Below are 18,067 nucleotides of genomic sequence, written 5' to 3' on the forward strand. Positions count from 1 at the left end.
ATATAGATAGCTTTTCAATACAATTAAAACGAATTACTATTTTAAATGCCAAGCTACAAAAGAAAGATATAGCCTAAGTGGGCTATTATAAAACTTGTCCACACGAATGGTAATCATATTCCAAATCTTATGAACCCATACGGTTGTTTTGTGTAAGGAATTTAAAACAAAAAATAAAAGTATTTATTGACTGGCTTTTCCACTTGTGCACCTGCTCGGGGTTGCGTTTTAAAAAGCGTCACATGACATTCGAGAACAAATGGGGTTTGGCGTCATTTACGTCAGTAGAGCGGCGCGTCTAAAGGCACCTTTTTTGAATTGAGCACGACCGCCAATGATATTGGACAACTCATCTGTCAATATGGAATACTTTTCCACTTTTCTGTTTTTTTTTTTTTTTTTTTTTTTTTTATGATACTCAAAACTTGGCATTTAACATAACCATGCGCCGTTATAGTATGGAAAAGCCATCTAAGAATATTCTGCCTTCTCATTCACGGAAGAAAGAAAATAATTGCTTTGGAACTTGTGACAAAATGATAACTCTTCATTTTGGGTGGACTGTTCCTTTAATTACATTCTGGAACAGAACTGGACATCTTTGAAAATGTGCATGACCTATACTAATAAATATCGACCATATTTTCTCCCTCTATTTAATCTACTCGTATTTGTTAACATTTTAGGAACTATACAATAAATAATAACTGAAAGAAAGAAAGAAAGAAAGAAAGAAAGAAAGAAAGAAAGAAAGAAAGAAAGAAAGAAAGAAAGAAAGAAAGAAAGAAAGAAAGAAAGAAAGAAAGAAAGAAAGAAAGAAAGAAAGAAAGAAAGAAAGAAAGAAATACTTTGAGTGCCAGTAGAGGGCAGTATGCGTTCAAGTTTCAGCAATTAAGGGACAGGACAAGTCAAGTTTGTTTACATAACTCTGTTAACTTTAATACTTGAGAAATGCATGAAAATATACTCTTCATGAAATAATAAATATAAAATTTCTGTATGAACAAATGCACAATTTACAAAATATAAGTGTCATCTCTGTGAACTATTTAAGTTATTCAGTTATCTGTCAGTGAACATATCACATAATAACAGTCTCTATTACATAATTTAGGTTTTTAACCTTTATACGATACTGATAATTTGGTATATTTTCTTTTGCCCTATTTCACTCATTAGGAAAAAAAGCACATTCATGTTTTGCTGTCTGCTCTGATGGGACAGAAGGGAACAGTCATGTGGGTTTTCACATCAAGGTACAATCTTAGCTGACTCTTATGAATCAACTCTGGGCAGAGTCATTGCATAATTATAACAAAATGTTCTTGTTTTTCTCTTATTGTTATTCTTACAGACTACCATTCTGCCAGATGTAACAATTAGAAATTTCTCACGTCTACTGTTACATGCTGCAGCAACTTATTGTAGGCAGACACCCAAAATTGATCTAAGTAAGCAGTACCTAAATGTACTTTACTGCCATTTATTTTTACCACAGGCAAAGTCACTTAGATACAATTCTGATTGAGTTGGTTTGTGAGATTCCGAGAGACCCATTCTCTTTTCAGGACGTGAAGAGCAGTTGTGAAATGAGACCGGCCAAAAGGCAAGTCAGCGCGTATGCTGGACTTGGAGCAGCGGAGTCAAGTACACTGGGGTTTGTGGGCAGGCTGGGAGGCTTCAGTCTGTCTCTGAGCGGCGTTCGTCTTTGTTGTTGTTCCCGTCGTGTTTGAAGAGGTTCCACCGTCACATAGCCATTGGTTATCCTTACATTCAGGTGTGGAGTCGTGCTATGGTCAACATGAAAACAAAAATGAGGGTTTTATTAGTAAAAAGCAGCTTTGAATTTCCTGCTGTGGAAATGTGGTGGTTTCTGGCACGCGTTGTGTCCTCACCTGTCTCCTATGCGCACCCACAGGTCACTGAACAGCCGTGGTCGACTGTGTGTATGATGGGTTTTACGAGGGCGTTTGTAGCGGCCAAACTCCTCTAGCTGGCTGAGACTGTCTGGCAGCAGCATATGTGAGAGATCTTCCTGGCTGATCTCCTCAAGCTCAGGAGATTCTGATGTCCATTCCGTCACCGACTCAGAGCTGCCTTCAGTGGGATTCACAGTAGTCCCCTCAACCTCGGACCAGCTCCTTCTGTGAGAACATGTGGAAATTAAGAAACTTATGGGATGCAGAATTTTAATGAGAAACTGTCAAACAAAAGTAGTGTATCATGTCTACAGCCGAATCACAGCATGCTGATATACAGCAATATTGCACGGCTACAAGTGTGATATTGCATTTATACAACAGCAAATTCCCGGAGCCGAGATGAAGCTGTTCTCTGCGGGTACATGAGCACTGAACGGTTGCTGACGGCCTGGAGCTTGTATCTCCGAAAGCGTCTAAATAAAATTTTCAAATAGGCGCTATGTTAACATATAAATCGTATATCTGAGGTCTAAACAACTATATTCTTGCCTAAAAATACTACGCTCTGTTACAAAATAACAGTAATATCTATAAAAATATGGTGGGAATGCCTGTGAGAATGTATATGTATATTTATGTATATATACAGTATATGATACCATTTTTTTATTTATTGTATTTGTCAATATTGGATATATTAGGTGATATTTGATATTTATATATTGGCATGATAATTTCACTACATATTAAATTTAGATGATCTTTACCGTCATGATCCAGTGCTCATTCATATCTTTTAAAACATTATTAATTTAATAATGTAAATATTTTTTAGAAAATCTCAAAATGAATATCCATTTTTAAACTACATTATAACATTGTGATATCTAAATTCATTTAAAATGATTCATTTTCAGTTTTAGTTTTCAATTTTCAATCATTTTTTATAATTAAAACTTTTAATATAAATTTAGTTACAGAATTTAAAATGATTCCTTTTAGCGTTTATTGTTTTTTAAATTTATTTCAAGATAATTTTAATTAAAATGTATTATTAAAGAATATTTTAATATCAGCCTTTTATAACATATTATCAGTATAGATCCAAATTTTAATATCGATGCATCCCTATTACCTACTTAAAATAGTGGATTAATACATATGAAGGTTATTTGAGAACTGGGCAGTGTCAGGAGACACCTTTGAAGTACTGGAGATAAAATCCTAGTAGTGTTTCAAAAAAGCTCTGGCTTAGGGTGTGTGTGCGTGTGTTTTGGAGATACTTTGGACTTCAAACAGCTTCATATCAACCTTTCGGCTTGCTAAGAATTTACAAAGAGCCAGTGAGGTCAAAACTACAACCTCAAAGTCTTAAGCTTCCTTACTGATATCCAAATTCAGGCTTGCATACCAATCCATATACTGCTATTAAATGCTAGTATTATACAGTCACGACTCTCTTGATTCATCATTTTTGAATAAAGAATTTGAGATTATAGACATTTGAACATAGACTTTACCATAGTGTACCAGTAGGGCGTAGCATTGCTCAAGATTATGCCACACTATACTTGTCACCTCATGCTTCTTGTGCCCACTGGGGCATTTCATCGTGTAACCATGACGACATTTGGTAAACCGTACTTCATTCCAAACTGCCTCACTGTGGTTAGGCCAACCTACTGTGTTTAGTACATCCATGAAGTGTTTTGTTTGGTTTGAATCTCGTAATCACCCATATGTGTACCACAAACACACTACAGGACTGGTTTCAGGCCTCGAGTTTGTGGTTTGTGAGCTTTAGTAAACACATGTCCAGCTGCCACTGCACGTTGTTTTACTTGCCCATCATATCACCTCATTTTTTTGCATTACAGAACAGAGAAAGTGAGCTGGAGGGAGCAGGCCTGAAAGCTGGAAGAGTTCATGTTTCTAAACCACAGTCAGTCCGTCATTCAGCCAGTCCATCCAGCTGTCAGCTTGTTACCACAGCCACTGTCATCATCTCCAGCAAACTGAGACCCCCCCCCCCCTCCTGTTGTGGCAGTGGTTGGGTTCTTTTTGAGTTCTAAATGCCTTTCTGGGACTGTTCACTTGCTTGCCGTTCTCATTTTTCCATTTGCGCCTTTGATTGGGTGTTGGAGCCATTACAACATCTATTTAACGAGTACAACCTACACAGCCTTTGGATCACCTTCTTCCACCTCCCCTAAAGGCCTGTTGAGTAATGGTACAAGTATGCCAACAATGGAGGTGGGTTTTCTTTGTTTGAGCAGGCATAGAACCCCTCTCTAAAAGATAACTGGGTGAGGCAGAGTTTGGCAGAGCGTTGGTCTGGCCCACCTCGTCATGGTTAGCAGGGGGACATCAAAGGCATAGTTTAGCACTGTTTGCAGTTTAGCAGAGTAAGTGGAATATCCTCCTGGTGAATTACAAAGTGCTTGGGGTTTCTATGTGGTGAAATACGATGCATTACTGAGTCTGTGTATGTAGTACACGTCATTATATTCTGCGCCACGGAATATTCATGAAGGTTTTTTGTTTAAACTAACAAACTTAATCCTAACTTAATAATTATTATGTGTGTGTGCATAATATTGGCATGGGAGGAAAAGGAATTAGCAGAAGACTGAATCTTAATGGGGAGGAAAAGCCAAAAGTGTGAAGCACGGTTGTGTTAAAAATTCAATTCCTGAGGTTGAACTGAGGTAGCAAACAGGATGCAGAATTGCAGTTCAAACTGCAATGCAAGGAAGTAGAATTACAATGAATTATGAAGTTATTTAGACCCCCCTAAATAACTAATTTTGAATATGTTTTTAAAGATAGATAGATAGATAGATAGATAGATAGATAGATAGATAGATAGACTGATTGATAGAATGATTGACTGACTGACTGACTGACTGACTGATTGATTGATTGATTGATTGATTGATTGATTGATTGATTGATTGATTGATTGATTGATTGATTGATTGATTGATTGAACTTCTGTGGACCTGTTGGAAGAATACTAGTTATAGGATAGTTCACCCAAAAATTTAAATTATCCCATGATTTACTCACCCTCAAGCCATAGGAGTATACGACTATCTTCTTTCAGACGAACACAATCAGAGATATTTAAAAAAAAAAAAAAAAAAAAAAAAAAATTGTTGACATTTTTGCAGATTTATTAAAAAAGAAAAACTGAAATATCACATGGTCCTAAGTATTCAGACCCTTTGCTGTGACACTCATTTATTTAACTCGGGTGCTGTCCATTTCTTCTGATCATCCTTGAGATGGTTCTACACCTTCATTTGAGTCCAGCTGTGTTTGATTATACTGATTGGACTTGATTAGGAAAGCCACACACCTGTCTATATAAGACCTTACAGCTCACAGTGCATGTCAGAGCAAATGAGAATCATGAGGTCAAAGGAACTGCCTGAAGAGCTCAGAGACAGAATTGTGGCAAGGCACAGATCTGGCCAAGTTAAAAAAAAATTCTGCTGCACTTAAGGTTCCTAAGAGCACAGTGGCCTCCATAATCCTTAAATGGAAGACGTTTGGGACGACCAGAACCCTTCCTAGAGCTGGCTGTCCGGCCAAACTGAGCTATCGGGGGAGAAGAGCCTTGATGAGAGAGGTAAAGAAGAACCCAAAGATCACTGTGGTTGAGCTCCAGAGATGCAGTCAGGAGATGGGAGAAAGTTGTAGAAAGTCAACCATCACTGCAGCCCTCCACCAGTCGGGGCTTTATGGCAGAGTGGCCCGACGGAAGCCTCTCCTCAGTGCAAGACACATGAAAGCCCGCATGGAGTATGCTAAAAAACACCTGAAGGACTCCAAGATGGTGAGAAATAAGATTCTCTGGTCTGATGAGACCAAGATAGATCTTTTTGGCCTTAATTCTAAGTGGTATGTGTGGAGAAAACCAGGCACTGCTCATCACCTGTCCAATACAGTCCCAACAGTGAAGCATGGTGGTGGCAGCATGTGGGGGTGTTTTTCAGCTGCAGGGACAGGACGATCATGCAATCGAGGGAAAGATGAATGCGGCCAAGTACAGGGATATCCTGGACGAAAACCTTCTCCAGAGTGCTCAGGACCTCAGACTGGGCCGAAGGTTTACCTTCCAACAAGACAATGACCCTAAGCACACAGATAAAATAACAAAGGAGTGGCTTCACAACAACTCTGTGACTGTTCTTGAATGGCCCAGCCAGAGCCCTGACTTAAACCCAATTGAGCATCTCTGGAGAGACCTAAAAATGGCTGTAGAGGATGGAGAGGATCTGCAAGGAGGAATGGCAGAGGATCCCCAAATCCAGGTGTGAAAAACTTGCTGCATCTTTCCCAAAAAGACTCATGGCTGTATTAGATCAAAAGGGTGCTTCTACTAAATACTGAGCAAAGGGTCTGAATACTTATGACCATGTGATATTTCAGTTTTTCTTTTTTAATAAATCTGCAAATTTTCTGTTTTTCTGTCAATATGGGGTGCTGTGTGTACATTAATGAGGAAAAAAATAACCTTAAATGATTTTAGCAAATGGCTGCAATATAACAGAGTGAAAAATGTAAGGGGGTCTGAATACTTTCCGTACCCACTGTATCAACTTGCAACTTGCACCAAATGAGTAACCCCCTGACGCAATGTATGACGCAGGATGTAGGAGTAGAGTAAGCTTACACACCTCTCGCAGTTCATACAAATAAGGCTGGGCAACAAACTCAAGCTCCTCTTATATCGAAATCCTCCGACATTTCTCTTTAAAATTTCTCATTTTAGACTTTGTGACCGGTGTTTTGTTTTGCTCTGTCCTCTGTGCTTCTGCGTTTGTCATTATGTCATGCGTCGGGTCAGAGGTTACTCTTCTGCTGCCAATCGATGCATACGGCCGTCTGCCGAAAGCTAGTTATTATATTTAATAAAGTTTTAAATATGGTTATTTTTCATTCAAAAACCATTCGCTTCGCTTCAGGAGGCCTTTATTAACCCCCTGGAGCCATGTGGATTACTTTTATTATGGATGGATGCATTTGTTTTGGCTTCAAAATGTGGCCCCCCATTCACTGTCATTATAAAGCTTGGCGGATCAAGGATATTTTTAAATATATCTCCGATTGTGTTCGTCTGAAAGAAGATAGTCACATACACCTAGGAAGGCTTGAGGGTGAGTAAATGGGATAATTTTCATTTTTGGGTGAACTAACCCTTTAATTTTCCAGAATTCATTACCTCTGTTTATTTTTTTGCATTGTAATTCAGTAAATTCCACTGCATTCTAATTCACATTCCAATTCAACTAACTGTGGGTTATGGCCAACACATTCATCAACTGAAAGGGAACCAATTGTTCAATTCTGAATTTTGCACAACCCTGGTGTGAAGTGTGTGTATGCGTGTGTGTACTCACTCTGTGATGGGTTCTTGCGCTGGTGTGTGCTCCACCTCATAGCCCTCCTGCCGCAGAATGTCCAATACACTATGATTCCCCAGGAAATGACCTGTAGCACACAGGAAACAAGTAGCAGCCATGTTAATGAGGATAGGTTTCAGGTGGGCGTGCCATGTGCAAATTTTAAGAGAAAGCAGTAAGTGCATATAGTCATGGGGGGACGCTGTCTCAAGAACCCTCTGTTTCTCTTGTTCTTGATCTTAAGGTGCACTTGTTCCTTCAAGAACGAGGCCACATAAAATGCCCTGTGCTACTGTCTCTCCGCCTCGGCTCTCACATATAATACACTCATAATTCCTTCACTCTTGAGACATCAAACGCACGCGCTCCAGCGCCACGCTGATGAAAGCTGTTTCACTTCTCCGCGTAGCCGATAATCCCATGTGTCACTCAACCCAGCAATAAGCGCTAATACAGCCTGACCTCATCGCCTCAGCATGCTCCATGAGCTTATTAACGGCATGCTGAAAATCTTCAAGGCTGTCTTTTTTCATGCTTCTTTATCATCATTATTTTGCTGATCACTCGTGAAGACAGGGAGGGGGAGGGGGAGCGAGGGGCCCGCAGCGCTTTCTTGGCCGCCAAGTTCAAAGGCTGCTGGGGCGACTGGCATGGAGCGTGAAGAGGCTACCGCTGAGCGTCGGTCAGATCAGACGGCCAGATTATGCCGCTACGCCCTTCGGTACAGTGGAAAGGAACAGGCGGCCCATTGAGGCCGGTCCTGTTATGTTCCTCACCTCGTCTCCCATCCCAGTGCTGACTCAGACAGGTTCAATGACACTGCGGCACGGTGGGCAAGCTATCACACCCACATACTCTGATTAATGTTCATATTAAACTAAGTCAGAATGATCTTTTATGGAAATTTCAAGTAAAACAGCCATGCCTCTGTTTTCGGCATGTAAAGTCGAGCGGTTCATTTCATGTGCTGTATTTATTTGCAAGATTTCAGCCACATAAATAACCCAGCTGGACAGAGCGTTCTCACAGACATTTGGCTACCGAAGGAAGTAGTTACTCGAGAAGTGTTTGGTTACTAGAGGAAATAGTTAGATTAAGTTGCAGTGCGGTGAATGCACGGGTGGTCAATTGGCTACAAAATGTTTTTTGTTTTTTTTTTGTCAGGACTTATTTAGGCCGCATACGGAGGTCTTTCTGAAACGCTCTCCTTTAATTAATGCAAGGAGGCAGATGCATGCTACACAACAAATCAGCCTGTACTAATCTCTTGTTCTTTCTCCGTAGGCACCCACATCCAAAACACTGGCACACGATAAATAAATATACACACCCAGAAACAAACAAACAAACAAACCCGTGCTCCATACGCACAGACTCGCTCCACTACAGGAGGTTCAGCTCTCCAAAGGCTGATACAATTCATTATGTATATTTGTGGTGTTTATTTTGTGACCGCAGTTAGTATATTCTGATTATCAAGAGCAAACAGCTGTGAAGAAGTACTAAAAACACGCACAGGCCTTAAACAAATCGATTTGAGGCTTAGCAAAAGCTCCTGGCTTTAAATTTACGCCCAAAGCCCTCGACCAAATCATCCCACTCGCAGAGACAGAGAGAGGTGCAGTGACTGTCAGTTCATTCCCTTTGATTCAGTCAGAATAGAGCACATGTGGTGTTTCCATAGTTTGTTTTTCAACCCGTATCTTAGTTGGTAATGCAAGGCAGGAGCAATTCCATGGCTATGGGAAGCATGATTCCCAGGGAGCATGAATACATAAAATTCACTGTAAATGGCTTTAAATAACAGTGTCTGGCATATATTAATAAATGTAAATGTTTAACTAATGTCCTTACGGCCTGGGTTTTATTGTAATGCTTGAGCTCTGAGCTTTCTCTCTCTCTGACTTTCACAGACTTGTTCTCGTTTTCTCTCTTGGGGTAATTAGGGTTCTCAATCACTTTTTAGCAGGAATTCTTTGGTGCATTTATACATTTTACGAACCCCCTCTCCTCTTGCCCCTTCTTCGTACTCAGAAGATATACTGTGAGCAGTTCAGGGGTTGGTTTGAGTATTTTGGGTTGTGTCCAGGTATGTCAGCACCTTTATGATACATTACACATGACACAAACCACACACACACACACATGGCCATTCAGCCAATATTTTAAACTTGTGAGCAGTGTTTTACACAGCAGGATTTTTGTTATTGTCCGCTTACATTTAGTTAATACATTTTTGTCATATTTGTCAATTTTATTATAATTAATTTAACTCACTCTAAAATAGAAAATCATTTTATATATCATCAATATGCAAAACAGACCAAACATTAACCAATTATAGTGAGCAAAAGTTAAAGCAAACCAGTTCAGTTTTACATATTTCATCTTCGAAAAGCATTGCAGTGTTGCTTTTAGTGTCATTTTTCCTCAACAGTATGTATAGTTTTAATTTATTAATCATAATAAAAATGTTTTTAATTATTAAAACTTATTATTATTATCATCAATTCATCATAGTGCATCTTTTTCATCTAATTTTTGTTGTTGAAAAAAAAATCAAAAACCCGGTCAACTGCTGTAACATTTTTTATCAGTAATCAAAACCTATTTGTATATATGCTTAACACTTGTGAATGTGATTTCACCAAGTACAACATGTTCCTGGATCAACATCTTTGTTGATCCTGGAATAACATTCCAATCAACCAGTCATATTTGAGGGACAAGTTTATAGTTTATGTCAAGTTTAGGCTTACAACAAAGGATAGGTGCTTCTACATCAGTGTTATTCACCAATCATTTCTCTCTGACTTTAGGAATAAGCTATGGGTAGGGTAAGGTTTAGGGGTAGGGATAGGGTTGGACTAAATTTTCAGACAGGAATGTTTTTCCAGGATCAACAAAATATATCTTACTTGGCAAAATCACGATGACCCCTATTGATAGACAGCCAACAAACAAAATATTTCTTGGAGAGAGGGAACAGTTGAAAGAGAGGAGAAAGCACGTATTGAGACTTGTGATATGAAATTGAAAGGCACTGTGGGCCACCAGGCTGCTGTTGTCTTTGATCATAGTACAACTTTTGTCTTTTTTTCCTCTCTACTTGTCCATTATTATAAGCAGCATGTGTGTATCTATGGCTGTGTGTGTCAGAGGATGCTCAAGGGAAGCCTCCACCTCTGAGTCATTCATTTTTCTTCTATCCAGCGCTCAATCCCCCGTGATTACCCTACAAACTACTGACCTGTAAAGCAGCACAGCTCCATCTAATCCACACACACATGCTACCCTCTGCAAGTTTTTACAGCAGCAGGAAATCTATAAATCTCAACATGGTCTCTGAGTCAACAAACCCTCCGCGCCGCCCGGAGCGTGCGCGAGAGTATATGGCCACAGATCAGCGAGGAGAGCAGCTCTCACACCTCCTATAAATCTCTAAAGATCAGGAAATTCCAGCCTTTGGGCCATCCCTGGGATCTGAGCTGAACCGAGAGATTAGTGAGAATTAGGGGGGTGCTTCTCTCTTTTACCTGTCCAAAGGGACCCCTCTGGTTGTAGTTCAGCAGACTCCGTAATGAGGGGACTCTCTCTCACTGCCGTTGGACCTGGTGGGGTTCAGGGAACTGTACTGAACTGCTTTAAGGTCTGTTTGGGGTTCAAGGGTTTGATGCAGAAACATTGAAACTGCTTCCTTTATGGCTTTAAATATTTACATTTCTTTTACAGTGACTGTGGGGTGGCGGCGGGCAAGCAGGTTTACCAAAGAGAGAGAGAAAGTCAATCCAATGGATGGGGACATTTTCACAGTTGGGGAAATGTGAAAATGTAGAAAAGAGACAAAAACAGGGCGAGCAGGAGCACATTAACAGTCAAAGCTCACAAGGGTTAAAGCATTTAGGGGAAATTGCCCCTATGGTTTGTTTTAGTTTCTGACAGCTGGGGTCTCTACTTATTTTCTTGGAATGCTGAAGTGGCTTTGTGAAGCAGTGGGCATGATTAAACAGAAAGAAGCCCTTCTTGCACATAAATACATATGTAATGGTATGTGCACTCATACTTTAAGAGCAAAAACTATATTTGTATTGACAAGGCAGTGCACAAAAAGTATGTGTGTGTGTGTGTATATATATATATATATATATATATATATATATATATATATATATATATACTGTGTCATTGACAAATAAGGTTTTTAAAAGTAAAAAAAAAAAAAAAAACATAATGCAGATTTAATTAATTTTGAAGTTTTATTAAGTGTTATTATGTGGTTTTTATAATCAATTAACACTGCTTTTGCCAATTTTTACAAGATGGACAAAATTTTTCACCAAAAAAGTCATTCGGTTTAACCGAAATTTCAGTTTTACCGAGTTTCCCTTTTGGTTATACCAAATGACGATATTTTTGAACAATGCTAACAGGTTGATATCTAGCAAGCAAAAGAACAGAATTTAGTACAAGTTTTTACAATATTACAACATTTTCTGTTTTATAGCGGTTGTATTGAATGACCTGATGTTTCGAGACATGCGTATGAGCAAGTGAAAACATGAATTTTTCAAATAGTTACATGTCACATCCTGTCACATGATACTGACCACATGACTTGATCCAAAATGATCCCTTTATATTGGTTACTCCGAATGACATCAATGAAATTCATTGTTCAGGACATTCTCATAACAAAGCAATGACTTCTACATATAATTTTAATACCATTTTGCATGCTAATATATGATGTTATAAAATCATGCCAGAATTAAAAAATGTATACATTTATTACATTTTAAGATATTTTAATCACAAATGAAAATATATATATATCTTCATAAATATAGCTATAATATGAAATTCTATTATATACATTTTGTATATATATATATATATATATATATATATATATATATATATATATATATATATATATATATATATATATATATATATATATATATATAGTCACTGTTTGGATTTTAATAGTGATTATTATGTTTCTAGCATGTTATATGTTTGGCAACGGTTCTTTTAACCCTTAAAGATGGTGTGTGTAGCTTTTCATTTCTTAAACAACCATGCAAGACACATCATGGCCTTATTCCAGGATGACAATGTCAAGATTCACCTGGGTTAAAATTGTGAAAGAATGGTTCAGAGAGCAAGAATCATTTTACACATGAATTGACACCTCTGAGTCCAGACCTTAATTTCATTGAAAGTCTTTGGGATGTTCTGGAGTAGACTTTACAGAATGCTCACTTCTTGCATTGTCAATACAAGATCTTGACCAAAAAATGATGCACCTCTTGATGGAAATAAATGTTGTGGTGTTATTTCCATCAAGAGGTGCATCAATGTTTGGTTAAGATCTTGTAGGTGAGCACTCTGTAAAGTCTATTCCAGCACATCCCAAAGACTATTTAATATATGGACAGTGTATATAAACAGCATAACTGATGGTCATAATATACTGTATCGTTCACACACTGAATGATTTCACTCCTGTATTTTAATGTGGTTGTCACTCCCAAGACTCTCTGACTTAACTCTGCAATAATCTCCCACAGTTCTTCTTTCTGTTGTAAAGGGACACAAGGCTGCTTAAATAATTTGCATAATAAATCACAGACTTTTTCTTGGAGTGCATCCACATACTCTTTGAATGTATGTGTGTGCTGGATGAAATCAATCATATGTGCAGGTAGACGCATCTGTGTAAGTGCATCACAGTAAAACAGTGTGTAGGTGAAGAAAGATCATGTGTTATGTGTGTTATGTGAGCTTAAATTCCATTAACACCCACATCAGTTGTTTTAGTAGCTAATGAGGCGTGTAATGGCAGAGTCTGATAATAAGCTCTGCTGATCTAATTAGCACTGAGAGTCACTTTAGCACAAATGTTCTCAGAGATGCAGACCAACACAACACCACAGCTCAAGACAAACAGACTGTTTTCTCCAGGGTCCCAAAAGCCATTAGATTTGATTGGCATTTAATAGTTGAGCTTTTTTTAAAGTGTAACAACTTGGAGGAACCTTGTAATGACTTGGATAAAACACTTCCAGCTTGCCTTTTGAGATTCACCTTCTTTTATGCAACATTTCGAACCAATAAGAGGACCAATTGCAGTGGTTATTGTGATGCCATCTGGTGGAAGTGATTTTTAAATTGCTTGTCAAGCTACAAGCTACTCAAAATAAAGTAATTTAGTTACAGTCAGGCTGCTTTTTGCATCCCAGTTCAGCTCAAAAGAATACAAAAGACAAAAGTTCTTAATTTAAACAAACCATCAGAATGAACAGTTATTTTAGTTTTTCAGTTATTTTACTAAAATGAATTGGACTTCCCAATGCTTCATATAGCTTTATCAAACAATTGTGTGACCATGCCTATGCCCTATGCATTAAAGTTATGGAATAAGGTACTTTAAAATCATCTTCCCAAACCACTGGAGCGTATGTTACTGTTTTTCAATGACTGATGCTTCTAATGCAACACAAAGAACATTGGGAGTGAAGTGTCCCTTGGTTGGACACCAACAAAATGTACATATTCAAAGGACCCTTTGAAGAAATTATCTTTGAGCACTTCTGTAAGGAATGACAATACAATGACCACCACAAACAACTGCAAAACACATGTGCTGAGAGTTCCTCACCCCACACAAACACACGGATGAGTGATCACATATTTATACAAACACAGTACAAACAGTGTCTCGTGCGCTTACTGGAACTGACTGTTTTAGCGCCCACGATATTAGCTTTGTCATTTATTAATGGCATATGCATGTCAAATGAATAGCAAAACAAATCTGAGGCCATTAATGCAAAGACAAATGCTCGCTATCAATGTAGCGTGTGTATTAAAGAAGAAAGCGGTGCCTGGGTTGTGGCCATCGCAGGAAATTCCTAGGGATGTTTTCAATAAGAGCACGAAACTCCACGCAGCACCGAGGAACCAGGCAAATGAGAACCTCCTGAAACGCCACACACACACTCTACTTGCTCAGCAAATGGCTAATTAGGATGTGACTGAATATGTTTGAGGAAGGCAAAATTATTTTTATTAGTATATACAAACGTTTTCCATCGCATAGCATTGGCTTGACTTTTTATGTAAGATATGTGTTTGTCAGAGGCTTGTTAATAGGTTTCTTAGTGGATGTTAAATATTAAGATATACTGAAGTTTGTGCCTGTGATCTGTACCATAAACAGATGTGCCAGGGTGGCATGTTCCCGCTTATCATCTGACCTGTTATGTAACTTTGCAGTCCTTCTCATAAGGTCGCACTCACAATAGAACAGATGAAAGATAATAAGAATTGCTTTTCTTATAAAAAACAGAATTTGAACAAAAATGTCTACATGAAGACTTGGTTTTAATTAGTGTGCTTTACTACTCCAAACCAGTAGGGGGCAGTAATTTCTGCCACAGAAATTTAAAAGACTAGTTCACCCAAAATCAATTTTTGAGCAAGTGCATAACCAGCCAGTGTTCAAAACTATCTCCTTACCTTAGCCCAATTTACAACAGTAAGCTTGTAATAATATTTTTCTAATTTGGGTGGTACTGGTGGGTTTCCACTTGCCTGGAAAATCCAGCCTCACCACTGTACCAGCGGATGAGTCTGGTCGGCCATTGAATCAATTCGATTTCTAGGGCGGAGCAAATCCGAGCAAACAGGAAGCGGAGTAAACCAATCAGAGAAGGGCGGATATGACGTTAGCAAAGCAACAAGAGAGTCAACAGCGAAAAGAAAATAATTAATGTGTTTTTGGTCATTTAAAACTGAATTTACGGCTGAATAGAACAAACTCTCGGGTCTCCCGTGCGCAATCTTTGTTGATATTGAAGGGACTTTCGCCGCACTAGAGTGATGCTGTTTGCGTCACTGAAATAAACAAATCTGATTGCACCGTACGGTTTGGAGTTGACTCGAATCGCGACGAAGCCAGACTGATATATCTTGTAGAAGATATATCAGTCTGGCCTTGCCAGGCAAGGTTTCCACGGGAAATTCAAGCATATGTCATTATATATACAAAGTATAAAAATAATAATAATTTGCATGATTTTACGTGATCCGAGCTGAGCGATCGTTAGATTTAATCATCATTGGCAGCGTGATTTATTGTAATGCTTTTTTCCTCAGTTGGTCAGAACAAAAGTGGCAGACATGTTACTTACTTGTTCAGATTATATTTTCTGGTGAAAATTCTTATTTTGGTCATACTTCTAAGACAGGGATGGACAACTCCGGTCCTGGAGGGCCAGTGTCCTGCAGAGTTTATCTCCATCCCTGATAAAAACTCACTTGCCTATAACTTTCTACTAATCCTAAAGACCTTGATTAGCTGGTTCAGGTGTGTTTGATTAGGGTTGGAGCTAAACTCTGCTGGACACTGGCCCTCCAGGGTAGGGTTGCACCAGCCGTTCGTAAGTTCTTTCTTAAATTGGAACGTAAAGTCCACACTAGTGGCTTAGTAACTACTAGCTAGTTTGTAACTAACTCTGTACTTTATTCGGTTGCACCATTTGTTCTTAAGGCAGAACGTAGCTAGTAGCTCGTAAGGTCTCCGTAAAGTAATGCGTAGTCGCATAATATGACGTTTACCTTCAGTTATCCTTCAAATACAGGAGCAAAAGTTGTTGAAATTCCGTGAATTTCAGTTTATCCTTCATTCTGACTTATTTTGCCTCACGTAGCTAACAGTAAAAATAAGTTCCCATTAAATATAATAGCCTACTACTTAATCATAAATGTTTTTATGTGTAAATAACATTCAGAAACTGTATTTGAAATGAAATTAATAAGGATCAATAAATAAATACTGAAACAACAACAAAAACATAAGAAATTACATTTATTGATTATGACTGATTTTATTTGACATGCACAACACGGAGTGATAGGACCGATGCACACAGCGGCGCGCTGTTTAACGGGTTCGTGTTGAAGAGTGTCTAACAAAGTAATCTTCTCACATGATGTTCTCTCTCTTAAAATTTAAGAGAGTGTAAATGTCAGCAGCATCATATATGTGTAAAGAATGAAGTCTGTCAGGTAAAACAAGAGCTTATTGATGCAGTTCAGTCAGTCTGCTTTTATTCCAACCGTTACTCCTGATAGGAGGCTTCCGTAAATATTTAGTGTATACGTAGAGTTACGCTTCAACTAAGTTTAATGGTGCAACACAAAAATATTTAGTAGTGCGTAAGTTGTAACTTAGTGCCCATTTACGTCAAAACTAGTCTACGTTGTAACTTGCGCACAGCTGGTGCAACTGGCCCCAGGACCGGAGTTGTCCATCTCTGTTCTAAGAGGTAGAATCTGTGATTCCGAAGTACAGTATCCACACCGATGTGGTGACTGACATCAAACATTAGATTTATACGTGCTGAGGAGCCGTGCCAATGCACAACCCACATAAAGATGATAACTGCAATTGCAGGTTTCAAACAGAGATGGCGACAAAGAGGCAAAACTTACAGGCTGCAGCTTTAAACTTCAATATAATCCATTTCATTGGATGTATGTATGTCACATAGTGGAAGAAAAGATGTGTCGCTACTTCTGTTACATCACAACCCCAAGAACATGCTGTTTGTTTTCAATGCAGTTACAATGAATGGTGGCTAAAGCTTTTAATCTTTTAATAAAAGGGAGCAAAATCCCTATAAAGTATCTTAAAAGTCATTCTTCACACAAGTCGTTATTTACCGATAATCTTCCCCTCCAGTGAGCTGTTAATCACTGTGACTGGATAACTGAGTCAATGTGTTGAACTGAACTCAAAAACTGAATCCAATCCTATTCATAAATAAATCATTTAGTTTTGTAAACTGAGTGTCAGTTGATTCACTGAACATAACCAATTCTATTGAATGATTCATTCATGAATGTGAATGTGTCAGGTAGAGTTAAGGTTGAAATTATATGGATGACTTTAAGGAAACTTTTTACAAAAATGTGCTTTGGTGTCATTTTTAAGAGTCAGGGTTGGGGGTATGTGTGAGTGCACATGTGTATGATTTTCCAAAAGAGCTTTCTAGCCTGTGCCATAGCTTCCCGTTGAATCAAAACATGCTATTGGAAAGTCTACAAAGCAAGGGTGGCAGGTTTGCTGTAGAGCAAAGACGGATGGCCTGTTTAACCACTTTACCAGCACAGTGTGTAGTGACACACAGGTTCTAACACACACACTTGTCCAGTAGAAAACCTCAGATTTACCCCATCGGTGCTAATGAACGTCACACAAACATAAACGTGTGCTCATACACACAGTTATCCCTCAGGACTTGATGAAGCGTTCAGAAACATTAGCAGCATTAGCTTGGAATGCAAATGAAAACAAACCACTCACACTCTCACAGATGAGAGTAGCTGTCAGTCCTCTCACCGGGTCTCATTCACTATTAAATGCATTCAAGTGTTCTTAGTTATGTGTTTACAAAACATTATTGTGCTTGATTTACAACAGGTGTGTACACACATGCATTTCTATTTTCATTCTAATGAATCCAGATTATTCTACAGCGTATGGCCAGAGTTAGTAATTAGCATAATGCACACACAAACTCTCACTATATGCAACCCTTTGGATGATTTCAAATTTTAGAATTCATGAAAATAATGCATTATGTCAGGTATGCATTTGTCAAACAGGCAATCAAACACAGGTACACGCAGAATAGGAATGTAACTGATGTGTTCTCAGTCGTG

General features: G+C 38.5%; 1 protein-coding gene across 3 annotated transcripts in view; it reads right to left on the reverse strand.

Moving 5' to 3' along the window:
* Positions 1-1,018: 1,018 nt before the first annotated feature.
* trabd2b (TraB domain containing 2B) overlaps positions 1,019-18,067 on the reverse strand; it is a 65,808-nt gene continuing 48,759 nt past the window's right edge. For all 3 annotated transcript variants that reach the window (XM_067393633.1, XM_067393634.1, XM_067393632.1), the window contains 3 exons: positions 7,331-7,421; positions 1,896-2,144; positions 1,019-1,790 (listed from right to left, as the gene is read on the reverse strand). In XM_067393633.1, coding sequence (XP_067249734.1) covers positions 1,565-1,790; positions 1,896-2,144; positions 7,331-7,421 — 566 coding nt within the window. In that variant the 3' untranslated portion in view covers positions 1,019-1,564. The remainder of the gene's footprint in view (positions 1,791-1,895; positions 2,145-7,330; positions 7,422-18,067) is intronic.

This window comes from Chanodichthys erythropterus, chromosome 9 (genome assembly GCF_024489055.1).
Source record: "Chanodichthys erythropterus isolate Z2021 chromosome 9, ASM2448905v1, whole genome shotgun sequence".
Taxonomy (NCBI): Eukaryota; Metazoa; Chordata; class Actinopteri; order Cypriniformes; family Xenocyprididae; genus Chanodichthys; species Chanodichthys erythropterus.